Below are 17674 nucleotides of genomic sequence, written 5' to 3'. Positions count from 1 at the left end.
AACTGATAACAAGCAGTCATCTGCAGGCAATCATAGAGCACCCATCAACTGCACCTGATGGGTAAAGTGGAGAATTTAATTCTTAACTGAAATGATAAGCTCAGTAAACATCCTGAATGGTTTCTGTGGCATATGACATCTGACAACAGTGGCAAAAGTGACACAGTCCCCACCCTCGAGGATCTTACAGAATCTAGTCAAATTAATCCAGTAGGGCATATGTTCAGTATTGACAAATGTGTAACATTAGAAGCAATATAGATTTGACTAAAAGTTCTAGTGGGTTAGAAAAGATTTCACAAACGGTGGCACAATGGCTCAATTGCCTAATCCTCTCCCTGTAAACACCAGCATCCTATACAGAAACTGATTCATGTCCCAGCCATTGCACTTCCCATTCAGCTTCTTGCTTATGACCTGGGAGAGCAGTGGAGTATGGCCTCAGGATTCGTTCCTCACCTACATATACAATGTTGTATCCATGGGTGTCCGTTGACAGTAATTCCACACCCCCAAGACCCCAGAGCTCACTGTCAGGCAGCCAGCGGGCAAAGCCCAGCTCTGTTACTGCTCTGGCCACCCACAAGCCTAGAATTTGCCCACAGCTTGGCAGTGGTGGATGGGAAGCTAGGATCCCCAACAGGGAGCCTGGCTTGGCAAGAGCTCTCATAGCCACAGCCACAGCCACATTGCTGGGAGATTCAGATACCCGCACCTCTGAGCACACTGATCTGGACTCTGCTCACCAACATGGTGGCAGTGGGTGGAACCATGATTCTGAGCTATCTGAAATCTGCCCACAGCATGATCACTTAGGACGGAGTAAATTTTTGAACCTCAGGCTTGGGCAAGTCCAGGATTCACTCACCACTTGGCAGCAGTGAATGGGGAGCTAGGATCTCCAGCAGGAAGCCTGACCTGGTATGGGTTCTCACAGCTACAGCCACGTGACTGGGAGATTCAAACACCACACCTCTGAACAGACTTACCTGGACTCCCAAGATTTGTTTATTTATTATTAGAAAGGCAGATAATATTTATTGAGAGAAGGACAGACAGATCTTCCATGTACTGGTTCCCTCCCCCAAATGGTCGTAATGGCTGGAGCTGAGCCAATCTGAAGCCAGGAGCCTGGAACCTCTTCTGTGTGCATGGTCACAAGGGTGCATGGTCCCAAGGCTTTGGGCTGTCCTCAGCTGCTTTCCCAGTCTACAGGCAAGGAGCTGGAAGAGAAGTGAAGTAGCTGGTGCCCACATTGGATGCCAGTACTTGCAAGGTGAGGATTTAGCCATTGGACTCTCATACTGGGGGTTGTTTCAAATTTTCAAAACAGTTTTATTTTCAAATTCTTTCTTATTTAACAGTTGTTGATTTTTTTTCACTCATAGTTCTTTTAATACATAAATAAATTTATGTGACTACCACACAGAACTTTAAAAGCTGAACTGTGAGATTGGTACTGTGGTATAGTGGGTAAAGCTACTTACCACAGTACCTACATCCCATATTGGGCACAGTTTTGAGTCCCGGCTACTTTGCTTCCAATCTAGCTCCCTTCTAATGTGACTGAGAATGCAGTAACTGATGGCCCAGGTGTTTGCACTTGCCACTGATGTGGGAGACCTGGAAGAAGTTCCTTGCTCCTGACTTTTGCCTGGCCCAGTCCGACCTGTTTGACTCTTTGGGGAGTGAACCAATAGTTAGAAGATCTTTTCCTTTCTCTCTCTACCTCTGCCTTTCAGATAAATACCTAAATCTTATTTTATTTTATTTTTTTTTATTGTTGCTTACATTGTATTATGTAGTACAGTTTTATAGGCGCTGGGGATTCCCCCCACCCCTCCCATACCCCTCCCCCCATGGTGGATTCCTCCACCTTGTTGCATAACCATAGTTCCATCGTGGGACCAATGTGATGGCTCAATGGCTAAAACCTCAACTTGTAAGCATTGGGATCCCATATGGACATCAGTTTGTGTCCTGGATGCTCCTCTTCTCATCCAGCTCCCTGCTTGTGGCCTGAGAAAGCTGTAGAGAACAACCCAAAGCCTTGGGACCCTGCACCCACATGGGAAACCTGGAAGAAGTTCCTGGTTCCTGGCTCTTAGATTCAGATCAACTCACTTCTGGTTGTTGCAGCCACTTGGGAATGAACCAGTGAATGGAAGATCTTTCTATTTGTCTCTTCTTCCCTCTGTAAATATGATCTGCCTTTCAGTAAAAATAAATATATCTTTTTTTTAGTTCATTCATACACTGTATTTCCAAAGGAAAAAAACTTCAGACCAGAAATTACTTTTATGTGTGATTGTAGAATTAATATATTGCCCAATATAAAATAAAAAAATATTTAGATTTGGAAAATATCACCCTAGATTTCACCACCTAACTTGCTGATATTTGTGCCAAAATCTTACCAGTTTTTGCCATAATTTCACCAGTTTTGCCACTCCTTCATTGGTTTCACTTTATCACGATATTAATTGATAAATATACTTTTGCAAATTGATTATTCCCTTAAAACATTTATTTATTTTACATTCAAAGTCAGAGTTACAGAGACAGAGGAGGAGACAAATGTGCTGGTTCTTCTCCCAAATGGTTACAATGACCAAAGCTGGGCTGGGGCAAAGCCAGGAGCCAGGAGCTTCTTGTGAGTTTCCCAAGGGGAAGGGACAGGATACCATGTACATGAGACATCGGCCGCTGCATTCTCAGGCTAAAGGCAGGGAGCTGGATGCAGAAATGGAGCAGCTGGTATTCAAACCGTATGAGATGCTGATTCTGGGTACTGTTATACCACCACACTGGTTCCCAGCATAAGTTCTTAGAAGTAGAATTATTTAATCTGATTAAACTCTTCAGAATGGTAAAGCCAAATTTAGACTGCTATCAGCAATGTATGTATCTTTGTGAATTGCCTGTGTATAGTCTCTATCATATTTCTATTCACATTCTGCTTTAAATTGTTAATTTACAAGAAAAGCACAACTTAAAAATATAAAGACTCTGCTATACGTTAATACTATTACCAGAGATTTTTTTTCATTAATAGTATTTTTTTTTTTTACCAATATTGATGAGTAAATTGTCACACCAGGCTGATTTAGTTTTTATCTAGATTTTTTTCCTAATCTTTTTATACTTTTTATTTTATGCTGAAAGTTCAAGCCCTTTGGAGTAGATTTGGATCTAGAGTAAGGAATAATATATTGTATGTCTTGATAACTTGTTTCTTTTTTCGTGCTAAATGATAGTGTTACTGATATTTGGAAGTTCCTTTTTATTTTGTTTTGAATGGATACACAATATTTCTGTATGCTTATGGAGTATGATGTTTTGATATATCTATAATTATACAGCAATCAAATCAGCATTGAACATACCTGTTGCCTCATGTATGTATGTATTTGTGATAAGAACATTTAAAATACTTTCCTTCAGCTATTTTGAAATATTTGATACAACAGTCATCCAATTGTACCACAAAATATAAGTTATTGCCCCTGTTTCATTGTAACCCTGTGGCTTTGGGGCAGTCGTCCCCTCTCCCCTCCATCCTTCTGCCCTCTCCAGCTTCTTGTTGCTGCTAATCTACTCTCTACTTCCTTCAGTGAGCTTCAGCATCTCTACCATTTTGCCTGACTTACTTTACATGATATCCTCCAGGTTCACTCACGTTGCTTCCAGTGTCAGGATTTAATTCTTTTTTATGGCTGAACAGTATCCCTTTTTGTATCTATACCGTGTTTTTTATTAGCCACTTATGTGTTGATGGGAATCTAGGTTGATTCTATACTATGGCTATTGAAAATAGTCTAGAATAAATGAAAATGCTGAGGTCTCTTCACTAGACTGGTTTTGTTTTTATTGTACTAGTGGGATTACTGGATCCTAAGCTAACTATTTTTAGTGTTTTAAGAAATCTGTAGAGATTCCTTTAAGTCCCTTTTGTCATTGCATAGATTAGTTTTTGGAATTTCTGGTTTGTTCCATCAATCCATCTACTCTTCATACCCTGTACTGCTACTACATAGTACAGCATTTACATTGTTTCAACATGGTGGGATAAGAATTTTCTATTTTTTATAATTTTCTATGTCATTTTTAGATGCTTGCTTTTTAAGGGTACTTCCAAATAATGTTACCAAGTTCTGAAAAATTCCCTTTATGATTTTGCTAATAGTTGCAGTAGAGTGTGTAAGTATGTAATAAGGTTTTACTCTATTTAATTCAGTGTGAAAGTTAAATCAGGTATAAAATTTACATTGGTAAGAAAACAAAGCAAAAAAAAATCCTTTTTTATCTCTTTTTTTTCCCTACTCTCATCTCATTCCTTGCCCATCACATTTGAAGGTTGCATACAAAGTATGGTCTACACAAACCACCATTCATTCACCACTTTCCTTAGGAACACACATTTAGGTTGTGCTTCTGTAACATTCTTTGTTTTGGTGAGCACATCTTTATGCACATAGAGGGTGGTCAAGTCCACAGACTGCAGCCAGACATTCTGGTTTCCAGCTTGTAACATGACTAACCTCTTTGTTAGCCTCTATCTACTTCAGGTTCCTCATTCACATGAACGGGCCAGTGAATAGCTCCTGGCATGCTGTTGCTGAGAGGAGTATATGAATGACGACTTGTAAAGCACTCAGCCGGTGACGGGGGCTCAGTGACAATGGTTGCTATTATCCTGGCCATCTTGTGTGCACTGGAAATATTTCCTCGTAGAGACCCTCTATACGTTAATGTCACTGCTGGGAATTGTGTGGCTTTATGAATTCATTCCCGTATGTGGAAAAGATTCCTTCGTTTCCAACACTGGATGTTTTGTGTTTGTACTTTCTTCTGTTCCCCAAAATCTTTTAATTCCCTTTTGGGATAAAAGGAAATTAATTTTATGTATCAATCCTGTGACCAACAGTTTTAACTAAAAGCTTGTATTTTTGTACCAATTTTTATTTGACTTCCTTGTGTATTATAGATGACCAGATACATTACCTGTTGTCTAGCACTTGCAGAACAGTTAAAAGGGGAGTAGCCAGTATCATACCCCATTACTGATGCTAATGGAAATCGTTTTAGTGATGTTTCACCATTAGACCTAAGCTGTGCTGCCACGTGTTTGTGTGTGTGTCTTTTTATGTGTTTTCAGGTACAGAAACCCCAAAGACACACATCTATAGTTTTAAGAGGTTTTTTAAAATTTGGAAATAGAAAGGAAATGCATGAAATACTTTTTGTCAGTATGATATTAGGATATTTTGATTTTGATCTGTTATTCTAGCTACTAATTATAGATTTTAGCAGTCATCTCTTAATTTAGTATTTTCTATCCCTTTGCTCTATACTTAAATAACCTTGTTTGTGTCTTTATGGTTCATTTTATCTTCTTTGTCCTAGTTAGCATAGTTCAATTAATTCAAAGAAATAGTCCTTAGATTTATCAACTGAATTTCATAAGTGTATTATATATACTTTATACATACTTGTTTTTTCTAATTTCAAGTTATAAACTGTCAGCCCTGTCACTTACAGACTCTAAGTTCTAGCATGATTTAGAGGAACTAAAAGAGAAACAGCACCATGAAAGTGGAATTTCACCTTTCAAACTGTGGGCAGATAAAGAAGTAATTGAAAGCCATGCGTAGGGTTCAGTAGGCTGCAAAGGCATGTTAGAAAGGAAAAACCATCAAGCATTAAGGGAAAGAAGGAAGAACCAAAAAATAGGGACTGTAAATTATAGTTTCTTAACAACTCACTCCAATCATTACGAAAGGGGCATCACAATAAAAAATTATGCAAAAAGTTTAATTGTGAGGGATAGTTTCGTTAATCACTTGCAAATAAAAAGATGGTATGGAAAAAGAACAAGAAAGCACTAAACACAGAGAATCTTTTAATTTGTATTTTATTTGTATTTTACTTAGTTTTTAAGATTCCATACGATCAGTAGATACAAGTCTTAAGAACAACGGTAATCCCTCCCTCCCTTCTACCTTCCTCTCTTCTCTCTTTGTCACTGTCTTGTCTTTATTTTTATATTTAGTTTTTAAAATAACATTCTAAATTTACATTACAGTGAAAAAAAAAAGCTCACTACTTCACTGAAAAGAAGGTTAGCAAGTCGAAAATAAGGTCTTAGTTTAGACAGAGCACAGCCTGTAGGTATAAACAAAATTGAACACTACAGTTTTAATGATGTAGGGTTGCTTTAAAATTTACTGTAGATGAATGAAATCTGGGGAAGTCATTCTTCTACCCCCTCCCCAAAGGCAGTTTTTATTGATACAAAGAGAACAAATGCTTTGTGTTCCACAGGTACAGCTCCAAGAAGGCAGCCACGCTTCCCCCACTCTGCTGCTTCCCCGAAACACTCCCTCCCCTCTCTGCAACACTATTTCTTCTAAAGATCATACGTAGTAAAAATGTAACTGTGATGAGCTCTTTTGAGAAAAATCACATTGCTTCAAAATATACTGAATTTAACCTGGGTGTCTCAAGAGAAGATGGTTGCATGCGTTGTGTGTGTTGGTTTTAACTGTAGTAATGAAGATTTGGGGTGTCAGAATTTCAGTTTACAGTGAAAACCCATCGTGTGATAAAGTAGGTGGGGAAAATCCTACTGCAAATAATATGATTGGTCTCCTAATATTCTAATATCCTAGAACCAAAACTGATAAAGAAGGTTATCTGAAAATGTTAAAACTAGAAATCAATTCAAGTATTATCAAATGTACATTAATCTTTCCTAATAGTTTTTATAGTATGTGATTTGATTGGATTCTTTGAAAAGGTCATGGAAAAATTGAACAGCTCAAAACAAAAAAGATAGTTTCTAGTATCTGAAGTTTTTTTGCTTGTTTGAAAGAGCGATCTTTCATTTCCTGGTTCACTCCTCAAATGCCTGCAACAGCTGGACCTAGGCCAGCAGCATGGAAATCTTGCAGCTACCCAAGTTTTTTGACCCCCAAGTTTTTTGACGCGTTTGTGATAGCATCAAAGCATAGCTCAGGCTTTGTAGTCCTAAGTTTTAAATGTGTTTCTGAATACGAAGAATTTATGACAATTATGAACATCAAAGTGTGAAGTCTTCCCACCACCACTTGCTTTCATTTTATTCCTGGATCATAAATCTGAAGTTATATCATTGAGCACACCTTATAGCATGTAACAATACTTATTTTGTTCCCATTGGTAGGAAGAAAGCAGCAGGAAAATTACACGTTCAGTCTTATATTGCTGTTATTTTCAGCCACAATACTTTTTCTTGCTAAGTGTAGTGATTGTGTTGTTGTTATGTTGGTATAATGCATTTTGAAACAGAGCCAGTGAAATGGATCAAATATTTGTTTGTAATTATTTAGTGTGATTTTTAAAGGTCAATCTCATTTACCTTTAATATATTAGTACTTGGAGCATTTTGTTTAAAATTTCTTAAAAATTAGTAGAAACAATATTAACCCAAAAATTAAATCATGAGATCAATTCTCATCACTTTTCTTCCTTTTGATATTTTTTCAATATATTGAGAATTGGAATTCAAATAAAATGTTGCTTTTTCATCACAAACTAGTTATCCTGAAAATGTAATTTTTAGTTAAACAAAAGTGAAGGTGTTAGAATTGGTGTTGATGAAATTGCAGTTGGCTGTAGTTAAAAATAAAGTGTCCAATAAAGGAAGTGTGACTTGAATTTACTTCCACGTGGATAACGGTTTAATAAGTTAGATTATTGCAATGTCATCCCCTGGGGCATTTGAACAGATCACAGAACTAACATATATTGGCCCCAGTGTTTGCATCTATTTGTAAATATCTTGTACCTAGTGCAAAATCCTTCCAGTCAAGAATCCGAGCCACATTCTTCCTTTCTCTTTTTTGGCCTCAGAACTTGGCTTCAGAAACTTTATTCACACTTATTAAGCTCCCTTCACAAAACAAGAAGATGCAATGATCGTCTATCAAGTATTGTCTTGTTGCTACCTTTTGCCAATACTTTATGAAACTTCTTTCCTAGGCAACAGAAGTGCTCTAATGCTCTTACATTTTATTTTTTCAAAGACTTAACTTTGTTTTAAGGGAAAGTCTTATCGTGTGTTGAGGGTAAGCAGTTCTTACTTTTGCTGACGTGATAGTAAAAGCTGAGATCTTTACTTAAATTTTATTTGAAAGTTTATTTGAAAGGTAGAATGGGAGAGGTAAATGGAAAGAATGACCGAGAGAGACAAGACATCTTCCATCTATTGTTTCATTCTACCAATTGCTGTAAATTTCAGTGTTGGGTCAGCGGAAGCCATGAGCCCAGGATAACATTTGGATCTCTCACATGGAGTAGTTGATAGTTGAGCCCATCTTCCATTGCCTACCCAGGCACTACAGCAAGGGCCTCCATTGGAAGCATAGCAACTGGGACTCAAACAGGCAGTTTGATATGAGATGCTGGCTTCATAGGCTGCAGCTTACTTTGCTGTGCCACAATGCCGCTACTGAAGCTTGGAATCTTAAGAAAGAATAACAAGTTATGTTTAATAGCATACCCAGTGTTTTCAGCTTATAAAAATCCACTTTTAGGGGGCAACACAATGGCTCAACCGGTTGATCCTCTACCTGCAAGTGCTGACATGCCATATGGGCAGCGGTTCAACTCCCAAATGCCCCACTTCCTATCCAGCTCCCTGCTTGTAGCCTGGGAAAGTAGCGGAGGATGACCCAAATCCTTGAGACCCTCTATGTGGGAAACCTGGAAACAGCTTCTAGCTCCTCACTTTGGATTGTCTCAGTTCCAGCTGTTACAGCCATTTGAGGAAGAGACCCTGTGGATGGGAGATCTTTCTGTCTCTGCTCTCTGGAAATCTGCCTTTCTAATAAAAGTAAATATTTTTTTGAAAAGTGAAGCAAACAGAACTCAAACTAGTGTTCATATGCTGGCATTTCAGATGGCAGCTTAACCTGTTATGTCTCAGTGTCAGCTCCAAGAATATAAATTTTTTATACATTTGGGAAGGCCAAGTTCCAGTTGCTTCCAAATTAGGGCCAAGTGTCTGTGCTTCCAAGATGACACCTTAAACATAATAACCACTGGAGGGGAAGAATATCTTGTCTTCTTGTGGCAGAAGAGCTAGAACCCGTCCCCTGACTTCTATTTATAGTAGCAATAATCTGTTCTTGTAGGTGATGCCCTCAAGACCCCATTGTATACCTCTTCCCAATATTGTGCTGTAAATTAAATTTTTAACACATGAATTTTGAGGAACACATTCAGATCATCACAGCCAGTGAGGCTCCATGGGGACTGGTCTTAGCTTTTCTTTGGCCATTATGTCACTCTCTGCTCTAATCAAATTGAGCACCATTAATTCCTTCATCATGCCATTTTGGGCACCCAGGTATCCAATTCACTGCTCATCTGTCAGATCTCATCTCTGACTTCCAGACCCATCTATTCACTGAAACATGTGTCTTCATAATAATTGGACATCTACCTGGTTTTAAATTTTTGCTTGTCTTTTATTAACCTCGGGTTTTTGTGCTTGCTTTCTCTTAGGAGGTGTGGATACCCTCAGTGTTTGCGTGCTCCTTCCTAGTCCAGTGTGATTTTCTGAAATGGAATGAGGCAGAACAGTCATCACCCTTTGGTGTGCAGACCTGAGAGAAGCCTGGGATGGTCTTGAGTGCATGTTACTAGAATCCAGTTGCGACAATGAGTTCAGACGAGAAGGGCGTGTCCCCTGCTCATAAAACATCCACACCAACCCACAGAAGTGCCTCCTCTTCAGTATCCTCCCAGAGGGACAGTAGGCAGGTAAGTGAAGAGTGGAAAGTACATGTTGTTATTTTTGTCCTTTCAGAACCATTAAGAACAGATGGGATTGTTCATTCTTTTTGAAATTTTGTTGTGAATACATTTATGCCACAGGACAAAGTGTTGCTTTATGTAGATACACCTGATGGTGTCAGGAAACGCCTGCTCTTGTTTTTCTGTGATTTAAGATCCTTTTCTAAAATGCAGAGCACAGAAAAGAGACATGGTTCTCGGGGGAGGCTTTCGGTTTGCTCACAGCCTGTATCAGGAGGGAATTCAGCATCAGGACCTTGGATTTTCCTTCCTGTCATCCGTGAAAGTGGAATGGCACCTATGAACCTGCACTTGCTGGACTTCTTCCCATAAGATTACCACTGGTCCGACAGGCCATAACTTCTGTTTGGCGTTTTGTAGAATCTGTCAGATCCAGAAAATGTCTTACAAATAAAGTTATAATATCAAGAAATTGAGAGCACTGAAAACTCAGTGTTTAAAAGCAACAAACAAGATAAATTGTCTTTGTTTAGTTATAGTAGAAAATATCTGTCCCTTGTCTCGTGTGAGTCAATTCTGTATGAATTTTGCTTACAGTTATGTCAGAACTATTTTAGTGGCTCTCCTACTTTCAGTGTTTGGGGATTCTTTGCATGAATATTCTTCATTTTCAAAAGAAGTGGTTTGGGCCAATACAGATGTGAGTGTAACCATTTTCTATTATAATATGAGAGCACTTAAAAATGGGCATGGAAAATGAAATTGAGTACAAGTTTAGTTTGAAGCAAAACATTTGAAAAACATGTATACAAAGAGTCATCAAAAAGTTTGTGGAATTTTGTATTATGAAAAAGCAATACATAAATTTTAAAAAACTTTTGTACCAAAATAAACTTATTTCTCAATTCACTTCTCCATGATTTTTGAGGTATTTTCTTTTTTTTTTTTTAAGATTTATTTATTTTATTGGAAAGGCTGATATACAAAGCTGAGCCCATCTGAAGCCCGAAGCCAGGAGCTCTTCTGGGTCTTCCAAGCGGGTGCAGGGTCCCAAGGCTTTGGCCCATCCTCGACTACTTTCCCAGGCCACAGGCTGGGAGCTTGGTGGGAAGTATGGCTGCCAGGATTAGAACTGGCACGTGCCTGGCGAAGACCTTAACCACTATGCCAATGAGCCGGGCCCTTTGAGTTATTTTCATATTGTCTTGTGGCAATATTTAAATATGTAACTTGAAATTCTCAGTAAATAGTTTGTTAATCTTTCATAAAAGCTATATTTTCATATTAAAGTATGTGGTCTAATTTATAGAAGTGTAAGTATCACATCAAATAGATATGGACCTGAGATGCTAGTTAAGGTGTAAATTCATTCTTGTAATAGTCAGACTACAATGCTAGGTCTGCTCTTCAGAGAATCCTAATCACAAACCCTCGCAGCATTCTTTCTCCTATTTCTAGTGAGAAATTCCAGTGAATTTGTAAGAATCAGGGATTCCTCAACATATGTGTCTTGCATAGGTCCTAAGGCAGAGAAAATTTTTGCCATTGGTGTCCTTTGAGCTGGGCTCAAAAGAAGACATCTGCTTTCCAGTACCTGTAAAATGTATTATTCCAACCCCACATAGCCTGTATCTCTCTCTCTCTTTTTTTTTTTTTATTAATTACATTGCATTATGTGACACAGTTTCATAGGCTCTGGGATTCCCCCAACCCCTCCCTGTGCCCTCCCCCCATGGTGGATTCCTCCACCTTGTTGCAGTATTACAGTTCAAATTCAGTCAAGATTCTTTCTTTGCAAACATATACCAAGCATAGAGTCCAGCATCTTATTGTCCAGATAATGGTCTCCCCAAGAAACCGTTGAACAGCCTGTACTTCATGCAATAAGATACTGTGATGTAACCAATGAACGAACAATCAATGTGAGTCAGACTGCTTATGATCTACATCAAAGAATTGTAAAACCTAATATACTTTTAAGACCCTAAGCTACTTGGAAATGGGGTGGGAGAGCAGAGAAATCTTCCATCTCCTTAGAATGTGTGAGGAAGACGTGAAGTATAACCGATTGGGAACATAAGAGATAATTTATAGGGCCCGGCGCGGTGGCGCAAGTGGTTAAGGTCCTTGCCTTGCATGCCCAGGATCCCATATGGGCGCCGGTTCTAATCCTGCTTCCCATCCAGCTCCCTGCCTGTGGCCCAGGAAAGCAGTTGAGGATGGTTCAAAGCTTTGGGACCCTGCACCCGCGTGGGAGACTCGGGAGAGGCTCCGGGCTTCTGATCGGCATAGCATCGGCCGTTGCGCTCACTTGGGGAGTGAATCATCGGACGGAAGATTTTCCTCTCTGTCTCTCCTCTCTGTATATTCACCTTTCCAATAAAAAAAAAATATTTAAAAAAACAGATAATTTATAGACAATAGGCTAGAATCAGCATTAGACAATAGTAAAACTACAAGGACATATAGGGAAAATCAAGAGCGATCCTGACAACCCCTTAACAGGAGGTCATATGCACAGAGCAGGGCATAACCCAGAGTGGAACAAGTAGACAGGAGGAAGCTTGTATCCCAACCCTGGAGACTCCCGGATCCTCACCAAGGACTATCAGTACAGGCACCAAGGACTACATCCCAACTGCCAAGGAGACCATGGGGAATTGGAGTGCCTTCAGAGGCCAAGAACTCTGAGGTCACCCACTCCCATTTGGATCTACCACATGGGATGGAAGAAGCCCAAATCCTTCCTTGCAGGATCCAAGGTCATTGGAACAACAGCCAGGAGCCCTGAGCAGTCCGCAGAAACAGAACAGTAAACTTCCTTCGGGACTAGGGAGGGGAGCTTTCTCTGGTCCTTACTTAGTTCCAACTTTGGATCCCCATCTTCTCTTGCAATGACCATCAGGGTCGCTCTGGAGCCCCCCCCCCCCCATTAGAATAGATAGAGAACAACAAGGAAAGCTTAGAATCAGACAGGAAATGGTCAGCGTGGATTCACATATACCTTACTAGGTGAGATACAAAGATTAGTTACTCCTCACTAAGGTATTGAAGATTTCTCTGCACACCCCTCCTAAAACTGTTCTGCACTTCAACTGTTGACATATGCCTTGTTAGAGTTATAAGCCAGTTTAGACTATCCTAAAATCTGCCAAGTTCAGCAAAATTATGCTTCAACACTATAAACTGCTAAATACAAAAATGAAAATAGACATGAGATAGCTGAATAGTACCCTATAGCCATTTTAAGGTGTATAGCAGCCAGTTCTGTATATAAACTAAAATTGAAATGTCAATGAAGTAGTCACAGGATGTGGTTAAGAACTTGCATTTTTTAAAACATATTGGTTACTCAATACCATGTCAATTAATTCCATAATGTTGTAAATTGTTGTTGATGTTGTGTTGGGGCTTTTAATTGATCAGGATGATATTCTGCCAGCTCTGCCTTCAGACCAGAGATGGTCTCCTTAAGAAACCGTTGAATTTATCTGACAATAAGATGCTCTATGTTTGATATATGTTTGCAAAGAAAGAATCTTGACTGAATGTGAACTGTAATACTGCAACAAGGTGGAGAAATCCACCATGGGGGGAGGGTAAGGGGAAGGGTTGGGGGAATCCCAGAGCCTATGACACTGTGTCACATAATGCAATGTAATTAATAATAATAATAAAAAAAACAAGAAGACATCTGTTTTCTGTTAACTGGAAGTAAGGAAATTGATAATTAATTATGTGATTGTATAATCATAATATGTGTTGCTTTGCATTTGTAGAATCAAAAAAGCAGGGGTAACATGAATGAAAAGGTTTGTATATCAAATAACTACCTTATACTTCAAAGCTAAGTTTTTTGGGGTTTTTTTGTGTTTGATTTTTTATTTTTCTTTATTTTATGACACCGTTTAATAGGTACTGTGGTCCCCTTTTCCCTTCCCCAAGCTCCCTCCCCTCCCCACCGTCCCTGCCTCCAGTCTTACAATGGATGTCTAAGATTTCAAGTTCAGTCTATCCCTTGCTTGTCCCTCTGCCCTCGCTGCAGGCATTTCAGTTGAACAGCCTGACCTTCCAGGCTGCTGGCTGGGAGGAAGGGATTGTCTCCCCAGCTCACTCTGGGGAATTCTCGTGATAGCATAAGGCTAGTTAGTGATTGCCCTAGAGTTACCGGTCAAGTGGGTGTTGTTGATCTGCTTTTTGCATTTGTGCGCCAGGAGCAGCACACAACACATAGAGGAAAAACTGCCAGAGGACTGAGAAGGAAGGTATTTTGCGAATGGAAAATGTTATAACCTGAATGATGTCTGTAAATTAATTGTGAAAAGTAAGAGCTGCTGTTATTTTTTAAAGGAGAGTTTTCCTTAACTCTTCCATATAGTTTTTCCTCTGGTTCCTTGCTGACTCTGTTTTCTGTCAGTCCATCTCCCTTGAAGGAGAAAAGCATAAAAGAGAATTGCAGCTCCGTTTTTCCTTTGCTTTCTTAGTCATGATCTAACGCCCAGAGTTTATGCATGGGACTCAGACATTGTGAGCGATCCTGTGATGTGAGGTGATAAGTGTCAGTGCTTTCTGTTTGTGTCGCTGTTTTGCATGAAAATCATGTTCCCTATTAAGAGACTTGGAGAAAATGTGATAAAATATCCATGCTCCTGATTTGAGTGATAGCTGTGCAGATGGAGCCAAACTGCCAACTTCAATCTAGTTTCTGTTCTAAATTGAGTATTTGGAGGTAGGAAACCTCTGGCCCACCGACTATGTAACACCCATGAAATCATTTTATCCAGGCCTGCCCAGGCAACTGTGGACAGGACTAGTAACTTTATACTTCTGTAGCAGGCTGATCTCCAAGTTGATAGTGTTTTATTTTATGACCCATGATAATGTTATTTTTTATTTATTTTTTTTAACGTTGCATTATGTGATACAGCTTTTTAGGTACTGGAATTCCTCCCTCTCCTCCCCCCCATGGTGGATTCCTCCACCTTGTTGTGTATCCACAGTTCAAGTTCAGTTGAGATTCCTTTCCTGCGAGCATATACCTAGCATAGAGTCCAGCATCTCATCTTCTAGATAAGTTCAACAGCTTCTTGGGGAGACCCTCTCTGGTCCAATGTTAGAGCCAACAAAGTAAAATCCCGGTCAGTTACAAGCCCCAACATAACATCAGCAACAATATACAATTTTGTGGAACTAATTGACATAGTATCGAGTAAGCAATATATTAAGATTAAATGCAAGTTCTTAACCACATTCTGTGACTACTTCGATGACATTTCAACAATTGAGGTGCGAGACAGTTTAGGAGGGGTGGTGTGCAGAGAAATTCTCAATACCTTGCTGAGGAGTACTTAATCTTCGTGTCCTCCCTAGTGAAGTGTGTATGAGTGTATGCTGATCAGCCTTCCTTTTTGTTCTCTGCCTATCCTAACTTGTGTGTGTGTTGGAGGGGCGCTCTGGAGCAACCCTGATGATCATTGCAGAGAGGGTGAGGACCCAAAGTTGGAACCAAACAAGGACCAGAGAAAGCTCCTCTCCCCAATTCCGAAGGAGGTTTACTGTTCTTCTGGTTCTGAGGACCACTCAGGGTTCCTGTCTGTTGTTCCGATGGCCCTGGGTCCCATGATGAAGGGCTCAGGCTTCTTCCATCCCGTGTGGTAGGTCCAGAGAAAAGGGGGGATGTCCTCTGAGTTCTCGGCCTCCGAAGGCATTCCAGTTCCCTGTGGTCTCTTTGGCAGTTGGGATGCAGTCCTTGGTGCCCGTACTGACAGTCTTTGGTGGGGATCCGGGAGTCTCCAGGGTTTGGGACACAGGACACGAGCCTCCTCCTGTCCCCCTGCTCCACTCTGGGCCCCGCCCCCTGCTCTGTGCATATGACCACCTGTTAATAGGTTGCTAGGATCTCCCTTGACTCCCACTATATGTCTTTGTGTTTTCACCATTATCTAATTCTGTTTTGAATCTATTGTTAATAGGTTACCTGCTATGCTCCTGATAGGTTACACTACAAGTCTTCCTCACACCTCAAAGGAAATGGAAGACTTCTCTGCTCTCCTGCTCCATTTCTGAGTAGCACAAGGTTTTGACAGTATATTAGGTATTGCAGTTTTTCACAACACATGGTTTGAGACAGTATTAATTACAGGTTCATCTGAGGAAGATTAACTGTCATTGGGAATCGTTAGGATTGATTCACATTCACAAAGCACTGAGGGTTCAAAATGGAGTTATCTAAGCAGCAAACAAAGTACAGAATTCCCAGAGCTCCCTGGCCACGCGGCCAGCAAGCGAAGCTTAGAGCCAAATGGCGCGCTGGCTGCCTGGGTGGCAGCTCACCCCTTGCGTGTGGCATCCACCGTGTGCGATCCGGGCGTGAGGCTTTGCTGAAGGCCCAGGGAGCTCACAGCTGCCATGTGGCCATGAGGTCATTTTCCCTGGTCCTGGTCCCACCCCCTCCTGGACCCGCCCCCAGCTCCAATCGCTAGGCCGTCAGGCTCCCACAGGAGCAGTAGGGCAGCCCAAGCCGGCTACACAGAGCTCCGTGGCAGCCCATGTGGGTCTGGCCAACCCGGGTGGCAGCTCACCCCTTGCGTGTGGCATCCGCCGTGTGCGACCCAGGCATGAGGCTTTGCTGAAGGCCCATGGGATAATGTTATAAATACCCAAATGGCCCTTGGCAGGGAAAAGGTTCCTGGTACCTGATATGGGTAAAGGACCTAGCCTGTAGCTGAGTGTACACTGGTAGTAACTTCCTGGTCATTATTGGTCTGTGCTTCTTCCTAGTTTCTAGTCCCAAATCACTAACAGATTGATTGAGCATTTCTGCTTAGATGCTCCACTGTCAGATTGTGCATTAAGTGCTGCAAGGATAACTGTTCTCTCAGGGCCTCAGGGTTAATCCCCACCTTTCTCCAGGGCTCCTCCCATATACAGTTAAGGCCAGATTTCCTTAGTTAATATCCAGTGACCACCATGTTCTGCAGGTCTAACCTCATATCCAAAACATACAGTTTTGCCTGCAAATGGTTCTTGTAGCATCCCTCTCTCTATGTCTGCATTTATTTTTTCTGTACGGAATTCCCATCCTCCTCTTCTTGTCTTTGTGCCTCCATTTTAAACAGCCTTTTCATTAATCACTCAAATTGACATTACCTGCTCACTTTTCTCTCTTCTGTGAAATTTTACATAAAACTTTCTGATAATATTTCATATTCTGTATTCTTTCTCTTTTTATGTGCTCATCTCAACTGTATTGTGAATGCTTTTAAATATGACTATGTAATGTAATTCCTTTGAATTTCTTAAAGCAATGTATTTTATGTATTTGAATGGCAGAGTTAGAGAGACGGGTCGGCGAAAAACATCTAACATCTTCCATCAGCTAATTCACTCCCCAAATTGCTGCAACAGCTGGGGCTGTAGCTGGGGTTGGCTGAAGTCAGGAGCCTGGAACCTCACCCAGTCTCCAGCGTGGATACAGAGAGCAGCATTAGGGCCATCTTTGTTGTTTTCCTGAGTGCATTAGCAGGGAGTTCGAATGGAAGGAGCAGCTAGGATTCAAACCAGTACTTCCATGGGATGCCTGAGTTGCAGGCGGTGGCTTAACTCACTACACTACAATTCCAGCTTCTATAATTCCTTCAGGACAAGATTTTTACTGCAAATGTTTTAATGTATCCTGGAGGATATTTTTAAAGACTTGAAGAAAATAAATCCACCCATCATGGGCAATGTGAAATCACCAATATGCCTGCCACAACTTTGGAAAGCAATGCCCAGTAGTTTTCCCAGTAGCCTTTTTTTTTAAATAAAATATTTATTTTGAAAGTCAAAATTACTTAGAGAAAGAAAGAGACAGAGAGACAGAGCAATCTCC

The 17674-nt window shown here is 40.5% G+C and overlaps 1 protein-coding gene across 6 annotated transcripts in view; it reads left to right on the top strand.

Moving 5' to 3' along the window:
* Positions 1–9549: 9549 nt before the first annotated feature.
* LOC121168128 (oxysterol-binding protein-related protein 6) overlaps positions 9550–17674 on the top strand; it is a 92056-nt gene continuing 83931 nt past the window's right edge. For 4 of the 6 annotated variants that reach the window (XM_040997925.1, XM_040997926.1, XM_040997921.1 and 1 more), the window contains exon 1: positions 9550–9807. In XM_040997925.1, the coding sequence (XP_040853859.1) occupies positions 9706–9807 (102 nt within the window). In that variant the 5' untranslated portion in view covers positions 9550–9705. The remainder of the gene's footprint in view (positions 9808–17674) is intronic. The other 2 variants (XM_040997923.1, XM_040997920.1) reach the window with 1 other exon arrangement.

The sequence above is a fragment of the Ochotona curzoniae genome, unplaced genomic scaffold (genome assembly GCF_017591425.1).
Source record: "Ochotona curzoniae isolate NIBS_2020 unplaced genomic scaffold, NIBS_Ocur_1.0 patch60, whole genome shotgun sequence".
NCBI classification, from domain to species: domain Eukaryota; kingdom Metazoa; phylum Chordata; class Mammalia; order Lagomorpha; family Ochotonidae; genus Ochotona; species Ochotona curzoniae.
This window is presented reverse-complemented; position numbering and strand designations above follow the sequence as displayed.